Here is a 14,697-nt window from a genome sequence, read left to right on the forward strand (position 1 = left end):
CGTTCAGGAAATGAGAATGTGAATCTTTGATATTCCCCAGTTAACTACTAACTCGTTATACAACCAGACCTGCTGAATAGTTTGAATTAAAAAATGAGTTCCCGCAACAATAAAATACGCAGCAAAACTGGAAGTAAGGCACAGAAAGGAGTCAAAAAGGCAGGTAGGTACGGCAATCATGAGAATGATATCAGTCAACCAAGCTAGTAACATGTTAAAGGTACTGGATTGAGGCCTGTAGGGTAAAACATGGCATGAAGCATTGGGCCTCTTAACATGATGATGATGATGATGATGTAGACAACGATGTACTGGTGAGGATGGTGATGATGATAATGTTGATAATGATTATACCCTACTTTCCTCTGATGAAGGAGCAGTCCCACAACACAGACAGAACAGCAGGGCAGTGCAAGGTGGCCAGGACAAAGGCAAAGCCTCAAAGCCTGCAGGCAACACTTCCTCTGCTAACACTGTGCCAGCAGCCAAGAAAGGTACGGTACTGCTGCTCACTCATTCTTTTGTTTCTCTTCATGCTTCATTAACAATCCATCTTGCTCGATTTGCAATAATGTCTACAGACTGAAATAATGCCCATTGCTTCACCAGACAGGCTCTGCTGTAACTGTACCTTGTGGTGTTGTACTAGCGAGAGTGCCTATGAAGAGACCTTGGATGTTGGAGGGGTTTTCAAGCGGGTACTTCCCATAACATGTTTTGTTGAATAGGGCCCTGGATACAGTGAGGGTTGCTCCACAGTAAGAGCAAAAATAGCCGTGTCAGGATGGAATGTGATGTAACTTAAGTGAGGGAAATGATGCAACCTAGCTGCTCAAGTGAAGACTTGAAAACAATCCCTCATTGTTTCCTTCGGGCGCCACCCAAGGCACACAGAGGAGTAGTTGGAATAGTAGCATGAAAAATAATGTACACTCAGTTCATAGATAGCTGCTGTGCTACATACCATAGGGCAGAATTCATTACTGCTCTCTTTTTACCCCCATAGTTCTCAGATTAACCTGTGCTTGGTAGGCTCCTTTTCAGTATTGTGATTGACGGATTTGGAGTGATTATGAAACATAAACTTGTCCAAACACAGTATCAGAGTTGTGCCCCCCCTCCTCCTCATAAGAAATATGCAAGAATGTTTGTATTAAACACACACAGTGTAACTGATATGATACAGTGTGTGATTACACAAAGTCAGCCAGAATGAACGGTTAGTGTTGAGGTGAGGTCACCACAGGACACAAAGGCACCATATCCCTTTGGGTAAACACATAGTAGACAGCAGAGTAGATGACAATAAACACAGAAGTGTGTCTACATGGAAACCTTGTTGAAGTAGTTCACTCAAAGTATTACAAGATACACTTCGTAGTTCATACAGTGTATGACAGTTAGATACTCTGATAGACATACACTACCAGTCAAAAGTTTGGACACGCATTTTTCTTTATTTTTACTATTTTTCACATTTTAGAATAATAGTAAAGACATCAAAACTATGAAATAACACAAATGTTATTATGCAGTGACCAAAAAAGTGTTAAAACAAATCAAAACTATCTTATATTTTAGATTCTTTAAAGTAGCCGCCCTTTGCCTTGATGGAAAGGCAAAGGCTTTGGAAAGAATACATACATAGGATCAACTTCACTATTTATATTTGTCTAAGAAACAAATGTCAAGCATTTAAGCATAAGCCTTTAGATCAAAATGGCTTTAAGATGATGAAAAACATAGTACATTCAATCAGGTGTGTCCAAACTTGTGACTGGTAGTGTAAGGCACTTTACTGTAAACGTTATATCGGGTCAAACCAAGGACTGTAATAAAGAATATCAGGGGCCTGTCTAAATCTTGAATGTCCATGCTGTTGTGATAGACACTGTGCCAACCAGAGAGGATTTAGCTGCACTGACCATCCAGTGTGCCGTGCGCCAGCTGCTTGCCAGGCGGACACGACTCCAGAAACTGAAAGAGAAACAGGACTATGAAGCTCTCATGGACCGCTTGGAGAAAGAGGTCAGGAGATAACATGTTACTAATGAACAGTAAATACTAAATACTGTTTTCTTTTCAACAGATGTTGGTAACGAATGGTATGGGAAGGGAGTAGGTCACAATTTTCAAAGCAGAAACACAAGGGGAACTGTATGGCAAAAAAAGGAACAGGACACAGCTGACCACTAAAAGCTTTATAGGTAAACCTAAAAGTCTACTTAAATAGGAAGGTGGGACCGGATGGGTGTTGGCTGGTCTCTAATGTGGGCACACACAAGTCCAAACAGGTAGAAAATAGTTGGGTATTTGTGATAGAGCTGACAATATCGACAGAAATCTGAAATGTTGTTAAATATCTTTTGTAACTTTGGTCAGAAAAACTACTGAACAACTGCTGTTTATTTCCCTTTTACTGTAGCAACAGTCTTCATTGTGGCCAGGAGCGTGCGTGTATATCTTTTGTTTTAACGTGTCTCAAGGCTTTTGTGGCGCTGGTAAGGAGAGAGCGGGAGGAGGCGGCTCGTCAGAGGAAAAAGGATGAGGATGAGAGGAAACGGAAAAAGGAAGAGCGGCAGCTGCAGACTCGATTTCTGGAAGCGGCGTTTGATGGAGAGGCGAAGGAAGTCTTAGCAGTTCTCGAGGAGGTGAGACCGCGCTTGCCTTGGAGAAATGATGAACGTGGAATTAAGAGAATGATGAATTAGCCAAGTCAAGTCAAGTGAGGGCAAGTCACGACACTGGGAGTAGGATATGAAGTGTTATGTGGTGGTGACTGGCTTTGACACATCAATACTTAATCATATAATCTACCTAAGATGAGTCATTCAGTTTTAGATTATGAAATACCTATGGCTGGGTACTTGGACATGATTTAAGATGAATCCATTTAAAATAAATTTGACTCACTATAAGAAGTAGTCAATGTGTGAGAAACCGCCCTTAACATACAGTACTGACAGACTCCCCTGGATATATTTGTCACTTAGAGAGACCGTGGTAAATTCCAAAGATGATTGTATTCCTGCTCCGTCTTAGGTGTCCGAGAGAGACACAAAGAGCGGCGTCGGGTTCGACGAGGAAGGCAAACGCCGGCGCCTGCTCCACCAGCTCCGCATGGTAAACACAGCTGATGCCAACGGCAACACGGCCGTGTCAGAGGCGGCGGGCGGCGGCCGGCCAGAGATCATCACCTTACTGGTGGAGAAAGGAGCAGACGTTAACACCAAGGTGAGAGAACTCCAGTAGAAACGACAGGCCTATAGTCAGGTGGGAACGCATGTCGCACAACAACTGCACAGTGGTGTGGAAGTGTTTCAGGCGGTGTTGTGCTTCAGGGGGAGTTTGGACGGACGCCACTCTTTCGAGCGGCGTTCGGAGGCCGTCTCGGGGCGGTGCAGACTCTGCTGCAGCTGGGTGCCGACCCAAGAATCTATGCAGACGATGGCTGCACTCCAGAGCAGGTGTGCATTTGTATCTGATTTGACTGTCCTTGCACTTGTTGACAGTGTATTTGTTTTATTTAAGAATGTACTCTGGCCTGTGTATCTGTGTTTGTGTTGAAGTGATTTTTAGTGGGGTGGTGACTCTTTAAAGGAATAAATAATGCCTTCTTTTTTTTTAAATCCTCTTTACAAACATTTTCCATTCTGGTCTGTGTGTGGTGTTGTGTGTGTGTGTGTGTGTTCATGTGTTGCAGATTACATCACATGAGGCAGTGGCAGCTCTCCTGAGCAGCTGGGACCTGAGTCTCACTGACTCCATGCTAGTAAGAATGGAGGCAGAGAAACAGCGGAGAGAAGAGGAGGAGCAAAAACAGAAAGAGGCCTTGACTGACCGGTGAGATACATAACCAGTTCCCTTAATTTGCACCCCACCCAGCCTCTTGCTGGTTAAAGCATTCCATAAGCCACTGTTCAAAGGTTTGTCCTTTTAAAGTGCAAATGCAAACAGACTAGACAGAGAGTAGTTGTCCACAGTTACGTAATAATTGCTACCTGACAGTAATAAAGATATGATGAAAACAGGGCAGAGCAAACACGCTATACCTTTTGTTACTGTATGTGTTCTTCTTTCCTTCCACTTGTTTTTTTTACACGCCTGACCTCTTTCCAGCTCTATTGTATTGTATCCTGTGGCACATCCTGTAGCTACAGTGCATAGTTGACTGTGCTGCACTGATTCAGGGACAGATGTCTGAGGATAGCCATCATTTCCCACATACACCTTTTACTGATAGGGTAAAGAAACAACAATGGCCTGTGCTTCCCCTCAGCCTAAAGCGAGAGGTGGAGCGGCTGCAGAAAGAGCATGAGCGCTGCCAGAGAGAGGTATAGCACACATCTGGAATCAATGATGGGATAGTTAACAGGAAAATGTGCCTGTCATCATACTGATGTCACTCCTCTGTGTCTGTGTGCACGCAGCTCCAAAGAGCGTACGCAGAGCTGAATAAGCGGATCACCGAACACGACAAATGTACAAGGAAGGAAATGGGACTGACCCGAGTCACATTGCAGGTGACCGGCCCCCTCGCTGCCACTTGTTATTCAGCTTCCAACCTTGTGTACTTTCATACTTTCAGTGACCTTTCTGGCGGTGGCGTGTGCTTTTGTGTGTTCGTGATTGCGTGTGGTTAGGTGGTTCGTGGCACTGAAGATGTGTTGGCAAAGGCTCAAATAGCAGCACAGCAAGCCGCCGAACAGCTATCCCTTGCCAAGTTTGCACTGAGAGAGCAGTGTGGCGGAGGTTTGTACTTCTGTGCCGATACTGTGCAGTTTACACAACACGGTAAAGTGCAGTCTTATGGCTGAGTCTGCCTCGCTCAGATGCTGTCCTGGAGCGTGGCGGGGTTCGCTGTCTGCTGCGAGATTTGGATGAGGTTCTCATCAAAGACGTGGGAGGCAAGATCCAGCGGGACGGCAGGTCGGGGATGAGTAGAAGAAGTGTGATGTTATGTGACTCCTTGTCTCTTAGAATAATATTCCACTTAGTTTTAACATGGGGGTTATTTGGCACTTGACCACCATGAAAACAACAATATAAACTAATCACTAAGATCAGATGCAGCTGGATGAGTTTGTCGTGTTTGAATGAGGCCGTGAAAATAGCCTGAAAACTTACAATTAACATGTTAGTGAGCAGATTCAATAACAGATCCCACTTTTAAGACAACAAAGCAGTCATTGGCATTTCTATTCTTGGTTTACACTAAAATTTGTATTTACAAATGACAGTAGATCCAGTCTCCCAAACAGGATCTATCTCTCCTAAATGGTATCCCTCTGCTATGTTCTTTTTTATCAATAAAAATGCTATTTGTTGAAATTATGTTCTAAAACGTTGGACCAACAGTCAGTTGAAAATCACAGCAGCAGGATCTGTTGTTGAATCTGTTCTCGAACGGGTTAAATGTCAGTGTTCAGGCTATTTTCTTGCCTCATTCAAATGAATGGGAAGTAAAAATCTGAACGCTACAAACTCGTCCAGCTGCATCTGATCTTAGTGAGTAGTTTATATTCTGGTTTTCATGGCGGTCAAGAGCCGAATAACCTCCATGTTAAAACGAAGTGGAATATTGCTTTAACAGCTAAATCCAAACACCAGCATATCCTCTCAAAATTGTAAAGCTAATTACCATATTACCTACCATATGCAAACACTGCATGTGATCCGTATGTAGGTGGCCTCTGCTGGTGGATTCCTCTGGCCAGGCCACAACATTTCTGCGCTACAGAGACACAAACTACCTGAATGCCTTGAATCCTGAGGACATGAAGCCTGGTAAACTGAGGGGAGCTCTGCTAGGAGCTATCAGGTGAGAAAGTAAGATAGGACGCCACCTGTGCTTTTCACCCTCACCGCTCTATTGACTCTGTGTTTATGTGATGTGGTGTGCTATTGTCCACAGGTTTGGAAAGCCGCTGGTCATTGACATGATGGAAGTGGAGCTGTTTGACGTGGTGGGAGACCAGCTGGAGCAGGTGAAGCCGGGCCTCAGCAAAGAGCTGATGAGCAAGGAGCTGCTGCAGGAGGAGAGGTACTGCAGTCACCTGTATTATGTGGTGTGTGTATAGGAGGAATATGGAATATGAGAGGACAGATATATTACAATGATCTTCTAAAACATGCATAATAAACTTCTGTTCTATTCTATTCTATTGTGTTCAGATTCAGATACAGAAATCTTTGTCTATCACAAGACAAACATGACAGAAACAGAAATAAGTGTTATGTACATAAGAGGTAAAGGAGTAGAGAGGTAAAAGAGTAAAAGTGCATGTGGCAATGTGCAAATATGACAGTGTGCGAATGTCTTTCATTGTTTGTTTAAAATGTTGATGGCGGTTCTATTCTATTCTATTCTATTCTATTCTATTCTATTCTATTCTAGTCTAATGTAATTACTACAAAAACACACTGGTACCTGAATCCTACATCTCCTCCGTCTGCCTCCTGTTCATCTCTGTGTTTTCCTTGCAGGTATTTGGGCATAGTGCATTCCTCTGACGGCCCCCAGTATGACAGAACTGAGTTCAGTTTGGACCGCATTGAGAAGTTCTGCCTGGTCCTGATAACCAAACAGCGCCACCCCACGGACGACCTGCTCACAGCATTTTATCCTATTGAGGTCATGCTGCCTGAGGCCAAATTTTAGCAGCATAGCAACATAACTTTGGTACATAGCAACTGCTGAAGACAAGTATAGCTGAGACTGTTTTTATTTAAAAAAAATTAATAAATAAATATGCACCCTGGCCAACTGTGTATACTGGTTAAAGATTACACTGCAGTCCTTTTCAATGAGTACACTGAAGCAAGATGTAAAAAAGTGTTAAATCTTAAGAGGCCTTTTTTATAGTTATATATCTTTTGGATATATAACTTTAAGATTTACAAATCATTTCATATTACTCAGACTGTATAATAGTCTAATTATTTAGTAATAATTAGAGTACATATTAGCATTTGTAGCTCTTGACTATGAATGTATGTAGAGCAGCAGTCATACTTCTACTAGAAAAGAAGAGCTTTAATATGCTATCTAGATGGTGTTAAACAAAACTTTCACTCATAGTAGAGCAGATAAAGAGGATATGGAAATTTCCATCCTGGTACAATGGGTTTACTTTTCTGTTGGGAATACACCAACTGTAGATAAAAGGATTTGGTTGGACTGTAAAAAAAGAAAATGTGAGTATGGATTAATGGATCTGGAATTTGGACCTTTTATGTTGGGTAATATTCCACATCAGATCCCTCCAGTAGCCAATAGTAATATAAAAATCAGAGAAAACAAAGATTGGTAAGATCTGTACCTGGACAAAATTTGAAATTTTGGTGATGCATATTGGCTGGCAGGCCTAGTGGTTAGAGAGACTGTCCTTCAACCGACCCGGATTCAAGCCCCAACATGGATAAGCACCCGTCCTGCTGAAGTGTCCCTGAGCAGGACACTGAATTCCTAACAGCTCCAGGAATGCTGCTCTGTATGATCCTGACCTCTGACCTGTCTTTGGGGCAAAGTGAAAAGATAATTTCCCTAAAGGGATATTTTCCCTAAGTATCACATTACTTTACATTGTTGATCAAAGGACCTTAGTAGCGGCCATGTAGGGCCGGTGTTTACATTCCAGAGTTGGACATGCCAGAGACTAGATAGGCTTATCAGTACTAACAGACAAAAACAAGTGCAGTGCAACTTGGAGTACAATGCACCCATTGTTATGACAAAACCTGAAAGAGTTAATTTGTTTGTTCTGCTGCAGTTTAGTGTTTATCCTCTATACATACAGTAAGATAGAATATATTGATGGAAATGTATTGTAATATTAACATTATACAAATTATGAACAGATCTTCTGTATTTGAAAAGTAAGGATTTTGGTATTCTGTGTTTGGAAAAGGTGTGGTAAAGGTAAATGTGGAAAGTGAAATCAGACGCTCCTACTCCGGTAGAATACAGTATTGTTGATTAGTCGATAGGAGCGCTGTACATATTTCCACGCTGCAATCTACCAAGAACTCAAACACAGAAGAAGATTTCTGTCCTCCCGCCAAAGCCCCGCCCCCACGGCGAGGAACGTAATGAATGTAACCAATGGGCGGATAGAGGGTGTGACGTTTTCTCCCCGCGCAGTCCTATCAAAGATTGTGTATCTTAAAGTAATTAATCACTCAGTCGTTAAAAAAAACTGACCCATTTTCCGACCTTCAAAATAACAAGCACTTTCGGCATGTGTATAGTTTGTGCTAAATAAACCTTAGATGTTCTTAACGGAGGATATCTGCGAGAGTAGGCCAAATCTCGCACCTTTTCCATTGATAGCTGTCGTTTGCTCTGTACACGGAAATAGAGACAGAGTGAGACCTCTTCCTTCTTCGTCCTCTCAGGTGTCGTTAGGCATGCACGCAGTTGTGGTACTGGTTGTGATGCTAGCATGCAACGTTTGAAACTAAATATCTACGACTTTAGCTAAATATATGCTTACTTATAGCTATTATATAGCATTGTACTACACTGAAACTTAAGTCAACAGCACTGTGAACATGGCGGGAGTTATCCGGAGGCTCGACGAGACTGTTGTCAACCGGATTGCTGCAGGAGAAGTCATCCAACGTCCTGCCAACGCCATCAAAGAAATGCTTGAGAATTGGTAACAACATACTTCGTAATCTCCAGTTAACACAGATAACACAAGCTAATGTTAGATATTCAAACTAGGACATAAATAACCAGTACTGAGACTAATAGAGGATTGAAAGTGACAAATATGAAGGCATGTATCATTGTGTACATCTCTGTTGTGGCACACGCGCTGAACACAGTAACATAGTAACAGCCGTGTGACATTGCAAGCTCATTGAACGGGACACAAAATCACTGTAACCTGTGTTTCCTATTCTGACAGTCTGGACGCCAAGTCCACCAACATTCAGGTGACAGTAAAAGAGGGCGGACTGAAGCTCATCCAGATTCAGGACAACGGCACTGGCATCAGGGTAGGCGGGGGTCTGTCTCTGTCAGCGGTAACGTTACTGTGTTTCAGCTGTGTTCCCTTCTTTGACCCACTCATCTCTCGTTGAGGTAGAAAGAAGATATGGATATTGTTTGTGAACGGTTTACCACCAGCAAACTCCAGACCTTCGAGGACCTTACAGCCATTTCAACCTATGGATTCAGAGGGGAGGTACGGATATCTAGTATTTTGTATGAATAAAGGTTAAATAAAAAAAGTATTAGTCTTCAGGGTATAAAATGATGCACATACAGTATACAGACACGCATGTCATGTTGTACCTCATATCTATTTGTGTGTATTTGTTTGCAGGCACTTGCTAGTATAAGCCACGTTGCCCATGTGACCATAACAACCAAAACAGCCGATGCCAAGTGTGCTTACAGGTATGATTAAGTCCCAGTCTTATACACTCATCTCTAATGTTAGTTTCTGTTGGAATTACTCTTATTCATGAAGTGTTTCCCATATTCTGCAGAGCCAGCTATAGTGACAGCAAACTAAAAGGCCCTCCCAAACCCTGCGCTGGAAACCAAGGAACACAGATCATTGTGAGTTAATTGAGCACAACACCTCTTGAAGGATGTAGTGTATAGATGCTTAGAAGACCCGTAATAGTTTTCTGTCCCTGTCTGCAGGTGGAGGACCTCTTCTATAACGTGTCCACCAGGAGGAAAGCCTTAAAGAGCCCCAGTGAGGAGTATTCCAGGATTGTAGAGGTGGTCAGCAGGTCTGTCACCTGGGCTTTTCTCATTATAACTCCTTGTCCCTGTTCTTCTAATTGATTCCTTTTTTAATTAACATATTGTCTGTATTGTCATGTCACAATTTTGTTTTGCAGATATGCCATACACAACTCGGGGAAAAGCTTTTCAGTCAAGAAGGTGAGATGCGCCTACTCTTTAATTCTGCCTAGTTGGGCTTAAAGTGAACAAAGCATTACCAACTTCTTAATACCCGACACAAGAACTGAGCTATTAGAGGATAGTTTCTGAGAAGGTTCTCGACTATTGTCAAAACATTGGGTGCAATTGTCATCCACTCGGCCAACTTGTGTGTTTATGTCATTTTCTGCTTGTTTGGGAGCACACTGCCAGAATGTACATATACAGTGGGCTTTCAGGTAATTTTCCTTTGCTGTAAGGCAAGCACTTCATCATCTAAGGTCTTTTCTTCCGGCTTGTCTTTCTCTTGCCAGCAAGGAGAGACTGTGGCAGATGTGAGGACTCTACCCAACGCATCCATACTGGATAATATTCGAGGGGCTTTTGGCAACGCAGTCAGCAGGTACTAATCAAACAAGAAAAATGTGCTTTGATGCTCCATGCAGTTCTGTGACCTTATCACATTAATACTGATTCTGCCATTGGTGGCATGTTCGCAGGGAGCTGATCGAAGTAGGCTGTGAGGATCAGAAGCTCGCCTACAAAATGAAAGGCTACATCTCAAACGCAAACTACTCCGTCAAGAAATGCATCCTGATCCTCTTCATCAACCGTATGTCCCGCAGAAAACTCAGTGGCAACTTAACTGAATAATAACTGAATCTTACGGCCATTTTGTTGAGTGGAGATTGTGATGTGTGATCTCCCAGATCGTCTGGTGGAGTCGAGCGCCTTGAAGAAAGCCATCGAGACAGTTTATGCTGCGTACCTGCCCAAGAACACACACCCCTTCCTATACCTCAGGTAACTACACTTTCCTCTGTATTCTTCTGTACTCTCCTATGGAAATCACTGTGGTTAAATGCAGTTTGTATTTACTGGTCCTTGCTCACCACAGCCTGGAGATTGCCCCACACAATATAGATGTGAACGTCCATCCCACCAAACACGAGGTGCACTTCTTGCATGAAGACTGCATCATTGAGAGTGTTCAGAAGCACATCGAAAGCAAACTGCTGGGCTCCAACTCCTCGCGCACATACTTCACACAGGTAAACTATGACTCTTAACACTATTTGTAGATATACTGGCATTGTTAAAGTGCCGCACTGCCCTGTGCAGCAGAGGATTTTTCCCAGCAAAGACCTACCAGACAGCTGGTATTTAGAATAGCAAATGTAAAAGCTTTCATGAACTGGCTATAGGTTGAATCACTATTCGGTTATATCAGTCAGTGCCACTGTGTAAACTCACCAAACGGGTACAAAGAATATACCAGTACACGCATAATGTCAGATATACTGTATGTTTATGCTGCTGTGTTCTCTGTGCAGACCTTGCTGCCGGGGCTGTCGGTCTCTGCCGGCGGCGAGGTGAAGTCCTCCTCCAGCTCCACAGCCACAGAGTCCGGGGAGCGAGTCTACGCGCATCAGATGGTGAGGACCGACAGCCGGGCGCAGAAGCTGGACGCCTTCCTCCAGCCAAAGGAGAAGCCGCCTCCGGACCCCGAACCGGCCGGTCCCAGCAGCAGCAGCAGGGAGGCTGTGAGCGAAACCCGCTGGCCCGCCGCCGCCGACATGGACGAGACGGAGGACGCGGAGATGCTGGAGGCCCTGGCCGAGCAGGAGGCGGGGGTCGCAAAAGACGGCGAAGAAGAAACCGGCGTCAACGCTCAAGAACTTCCCAGGTGCGTGAAGCTGGGGACACACTACACGACTTTTAGCGTGATTATAGCCACGCTCTAGCCATCATGACTGATTTTCAAGATTTTCAGGATAGTACTAGTTTGGGTGGGTTGTGTCATGTGAGAACTGTGTGTGGTTAGTAAACTCAGAGTAGTGTGTGAGCCCCGTCTTTAACTTATCAAGTGTGTGCGTGTTAAATCATCCAGTGTGTCCCTGCTTCATCTACTATGAGCTGGTGCGAGTTAGCGCCCGGTCAATACAATACTGACTGGACTGTATTCAACATTATATAACAGTGTAAGACGAGCACATGCAGAGTTTATCTCGTAGATGTAACAGCAGTGTGTTTGTTTGGTTATTCTGATCCAGGAAGCGTCCCAGGACAGACCAGGAGGAGGAACAGGAAGACCTGACGGCCGAAGCCGCACCCAAGAGACGAGTTATCAAGTTGATCAGTATCAAGGAGCTGAGGGCTGAGATCACTGACAACACACACAAAGGTAGACCCAGCAATATACATACATGATCCACTAACTAGATGGATAAAATGTAATGGCTTCGGGCCTTTAATTTATTTCCCTTACCTGTAATTTTATGCATCTTTTTTTGCATCTCTACCATTTCCCACTAAAAAAATTAAACTTAACTTTCTAAAACCTGCAGATACACTGTTGTTGTTTTTGAATAATTGTATTTTAATATTTCATTGTGCTTTTATTCCTTGGCTTCTATGTTTCAGTATTATTCCTTGGCTTCTATGTTTCAGTACTATTTGGGATTATTACTATTATATGATTTGTTGTCTTCAGGTCTTCAAGATATGCTCCAGAATCACTCGTTTGTGGGCTGTGTCAATCCCCAGTGGACTCTCATCCAGCATCACACCAAGCTCTACCTGCTCAACACCACCAAACTCAGGTCAGAGCCACAGGTGCAGGAAAAGACACACTGTTCACTTCAGTTGTTTCACATTTGGTCACTTTACATCATCATCATCATCCCACTCTTATTTTTTTTGTTGCAGCCAGGAGCTTTTCTACCAAATACTGATCTACGACTTCGGGAACTTTGGTATACTGAGATTATCTGTAAGTACCAAAGCCTCAAGTCTAGATTATGCTTGATCTGAGCACACAGGATATGATTCTCATGGCTGATTCTGTGTTAAAGACGCCAGCTCCGATTTATGACCTGGCCATGTTGGCCCTGGAGTCTGAGGAGAGTGGCTGGACGGAGGAGGACGGACCCAAGGAGGGCCTAGCTCAGTACATCGTGGACTTCCTCAAGAAGAAATCCGAGATGCTGCGGGACTACTTCTCCATGGAGATAGACCAGGTCAGTTGGGATGGCAGGGTGGAGACTGCAGGTTCATCATGACATGACATGTTCAGCCTGTTACTGGTCGTGTTGTAAAACCAAGCTGTGTGCCTCATAGGAGGGAAATCTAACAGGGCTGCCGCTGCTGGTTGACAAGTTCACCCCACTCATGGAGGGTCTCCCAATGTTCATCCTGCGCCTGGCCACTGAGGTAACGCTCCCATCAGTCTCTCCTCATTCAACAGTTTCCAGAGACACAAACTGTATCTGAAGGCTCTTTCTGTGTGCTGTTGAGCAGGTGAACTGGGACAATGAGAGGGAGTGCTTCAGAGACTTCAGCAAGGAGTGCAGCCAGTTCTACTCCATCAGGAAGCAGTACATCCTGGAGGCGGAGGCGGGAGAGGAGCAGAAGGTATGGAAGAAAACCAAATAAACAGTTACTAATAACTACAGGGAGTCTGCAGGTTCCAAAAGTGCATTTTAAGACTTTTAAAGACCTAATTCATGGCAGTTAGAATGACATGAGACCAATTTTGCAATTTAAGAATAGTAAAAATTAAGAATATATGTTTTAGTTTAGATAATACAGGCCTAATTTCAGACTTTCAGGACCTGTAGACACCCTGTTTCAAGTGTTAATGAGAACTACACTTGCTCATATGCATTACAACATAACTTTGTCATCCTCAGTGTGACAATAACATGACATGATACATGTTAATGTCTGAGGATTATACTGATCAGTGTGCGGTTTAATGCTTGTTTCAGGATGCTGACTCATGGCGTTGGAAAGTGGAGCATATCATCTTCAAGGCTTTCCGAAGCCTCTTCAGCCCCCCAAAGCACTTCAGCGAGGACGGCAGTGTGCTCCAGATCGCCAACTTACCTGATCTCTATAAAGTGTTTGAGAGGTGCTGAATCTTTTGATAGTTTGACTGAAAATCACATACATGCTGCTCTAACTTTTATACTTTGTAATATCACTGTTGTAAATAAATACTTTGTATGAAAAATTGCTTCAATTGTTTGACTTCATGAGTGAAAAACAGACAGAAATGGATTTCACTGTCCTTAACCATTATTCAAGTATTAGGGTTTGGGAAAATTGTGTTGCATCTAACAGTCAGAGTCCCATGCCTTTGTTGGTGAGTCAGAAGTTTACTATGCTACATCTGGAGTTAAAACAGGGTTAGTATCAAATGTTCCACAATGGTTGCGCTATTTTTAGCTGTAATAGAAACTAGGATCCCTGCACATTTTTGCAAATCACATTCCATTTCTCCTGTCTGATGTAAAGTGACAAATCCATGACCAATAAAAGGGTCTGTCAGAGCAGATCCTTTTCCTGAACAGCCCATTTGAATGTGCAGAGTCTTCACATGGCTTTCTAAAACTAAGACCTGGGACATGCAGCCAGGAAAAGTGGAATTGGGTCATGAGTCCCTTAACGACACCTAAATGTGCCAGCAGGCTAGCTTGACTTTTATTTCCCGTCTCACCCTGAGACGTGTATGCAGTATGAGGGATCAGAGCTAAGTGTCGAGGAAATAAACATTTCCATTAATTTAACATTTTGTAATATCTGTACAAGCCTGGAAAAATATTCCATGACTATTCCAGATTTTCCATGACTGGAGGATCCCTGTGTAACTGGTGTAGTTCCATAGTTTATACTACAGCAGCACAAGTCCTGACTGTATATCTATTCTGTTCACAAAATCACTGTAGTCTTGAGACTAGAAAGTGGTGAAGTTGGAGAAGCAAACCCAGGGTGAGGAAGAAATGACA

The 14,697-nt window shown here is 43.3% G+C and overlaps 2 protein-coding genes across 2 annotated transcripts; both read left to right on the top strand.

Annotated features, from left to right (window-relative positions):
- Positions 1-93: 93 nt before the first annotated feature.
- Positions 94-6,732, top strand: LOC139644201 (IQ motif and ankyrin repeat domain-containing protein 1-like). The gene is made up of 14 exons (XM_071519607.1): positions 94-163; positions 375-494; positions 1,889-2,028; positions 2,487-2,651; positions 3,043-3,234; positions 3,342-3,467; positions 3,704-3,843; positions 4,280-4,334; positions 4,431-4,523; positions 4,644-4,799; positions 4,847-4,929; positions 5,687-5,821; positions 5,915-6,043; positions 6,487-6,732. Exons 1-14 carry the CDS (start codon positions 94-96, stop codon positions 6,659-6,661), a joined length of 1,779 nt encoding a protein of 592 aa, XP_071375708.1. The 3' UTR covers positions 6,662-6,732.
- A 1,675-nt stretch (positions 6,733-8,407) lies between these two features.
- Positions 8,408-13,887, top strand: mlh1 (mutL homolog 1, colon cancer, nonpolyposis type 2 (E. coli)). The gene is made up of 19 exons (XM_071519621.1): positions 8,408-8,660; positions 8,916-9,006; positions 9,096-9,194; positions 9,336-9,409; positions 9,502-9,574; positions 9,662-9,753; positions 9,865-9,907; positions 10,222-10,310; positions 10,408-10,520; positions 10,618-10,711; positions 10,806-10,959; positions 11,242-11,594; positions 11,962-12,092; positions 12,402-12,510; positions 12,617-12,680; positions 12,763-12,927; positions 13,028-13,120; positions 13,208-13,321; positions 13,678-13,887. The coding sequence occupies exons 1-19, from the start codon at positions 8,554-8,556 to the stop codon at positions 13,825-13,827; spliced, it is 2,208 nt and encodes a 735-aa protein (XP_071375722.1). The 5' UTR covers positions 8,408-8,553; the 3' UTR covers positions 13,828-13,887.
- The last annotated feature ends 810 nt before the right edge of the window (positions 13,888-14,697 follow it).

Source organism: Centroberyx affinis, unplaced genomic scaffold (assembly GCF_046629955.1).
Source record: "Centroberyx affinis isolate AG114_WGS23_722 - 3 ecotype Tasmania unplaced genomic scaffold, CSIRO-AGI_Caff_v1 ptg000718l_1, whole genome shotgun sequence".
Classification (NCBI taxonomy): Eukaryota; Metazoa; Chordata; class Actinopteri; order Beryciformes; family Berycidae; genus Centroberyx; species Centroberyx affinis.

Excerpts from the sequence above, each read along its gene's own strand:
- LOC139644201 (XM_071519607.1), top strand. The coding sequence starts at position 94 with ATGAGTTCCCGCAACAATAAAATACGCAGCAAAACTGGAAGTAAGGCA. Across the intron at positions 3,468-3,703 it reads ATGGCTGCACTCCAGAGCAG|ATTACATCACATGAGGCAGT; the intron begins GTGTGCATTTGT and ends CATGTGTTGCAG. Across the intron at positions 5,822-5,914 it reads GCTCTGCTAGGAGCTATCAG|GTTTGGAAAGCCGCTGGTCA; the intron begins GTGAGAAAGTAA and ends TATTGTCCACAG.
- mlh1 (XM_071519621.1), top strand. The coding sequence starts at position 8,554 with ATGGCGGGAGTTATCCGGAGGCTCGACGAGACTGTTGTCAACCGGATT. Across the intron at positions 10,960-11,241 it reads CGCGCACATACTTCACACAG|ACCTTGCTGCCGGGGCTGTC; the intron begins GTAAACTATGAC and ends TTCTCTGTGCAG. Across the intron at positions 12,511-12,616 it reads CTCAACACCACCAAACTCAG|CCAGGAGCTTTTCTACCAAA; the intron begins GTCAGAGCCACA and ends TTTTTGTTGCAG.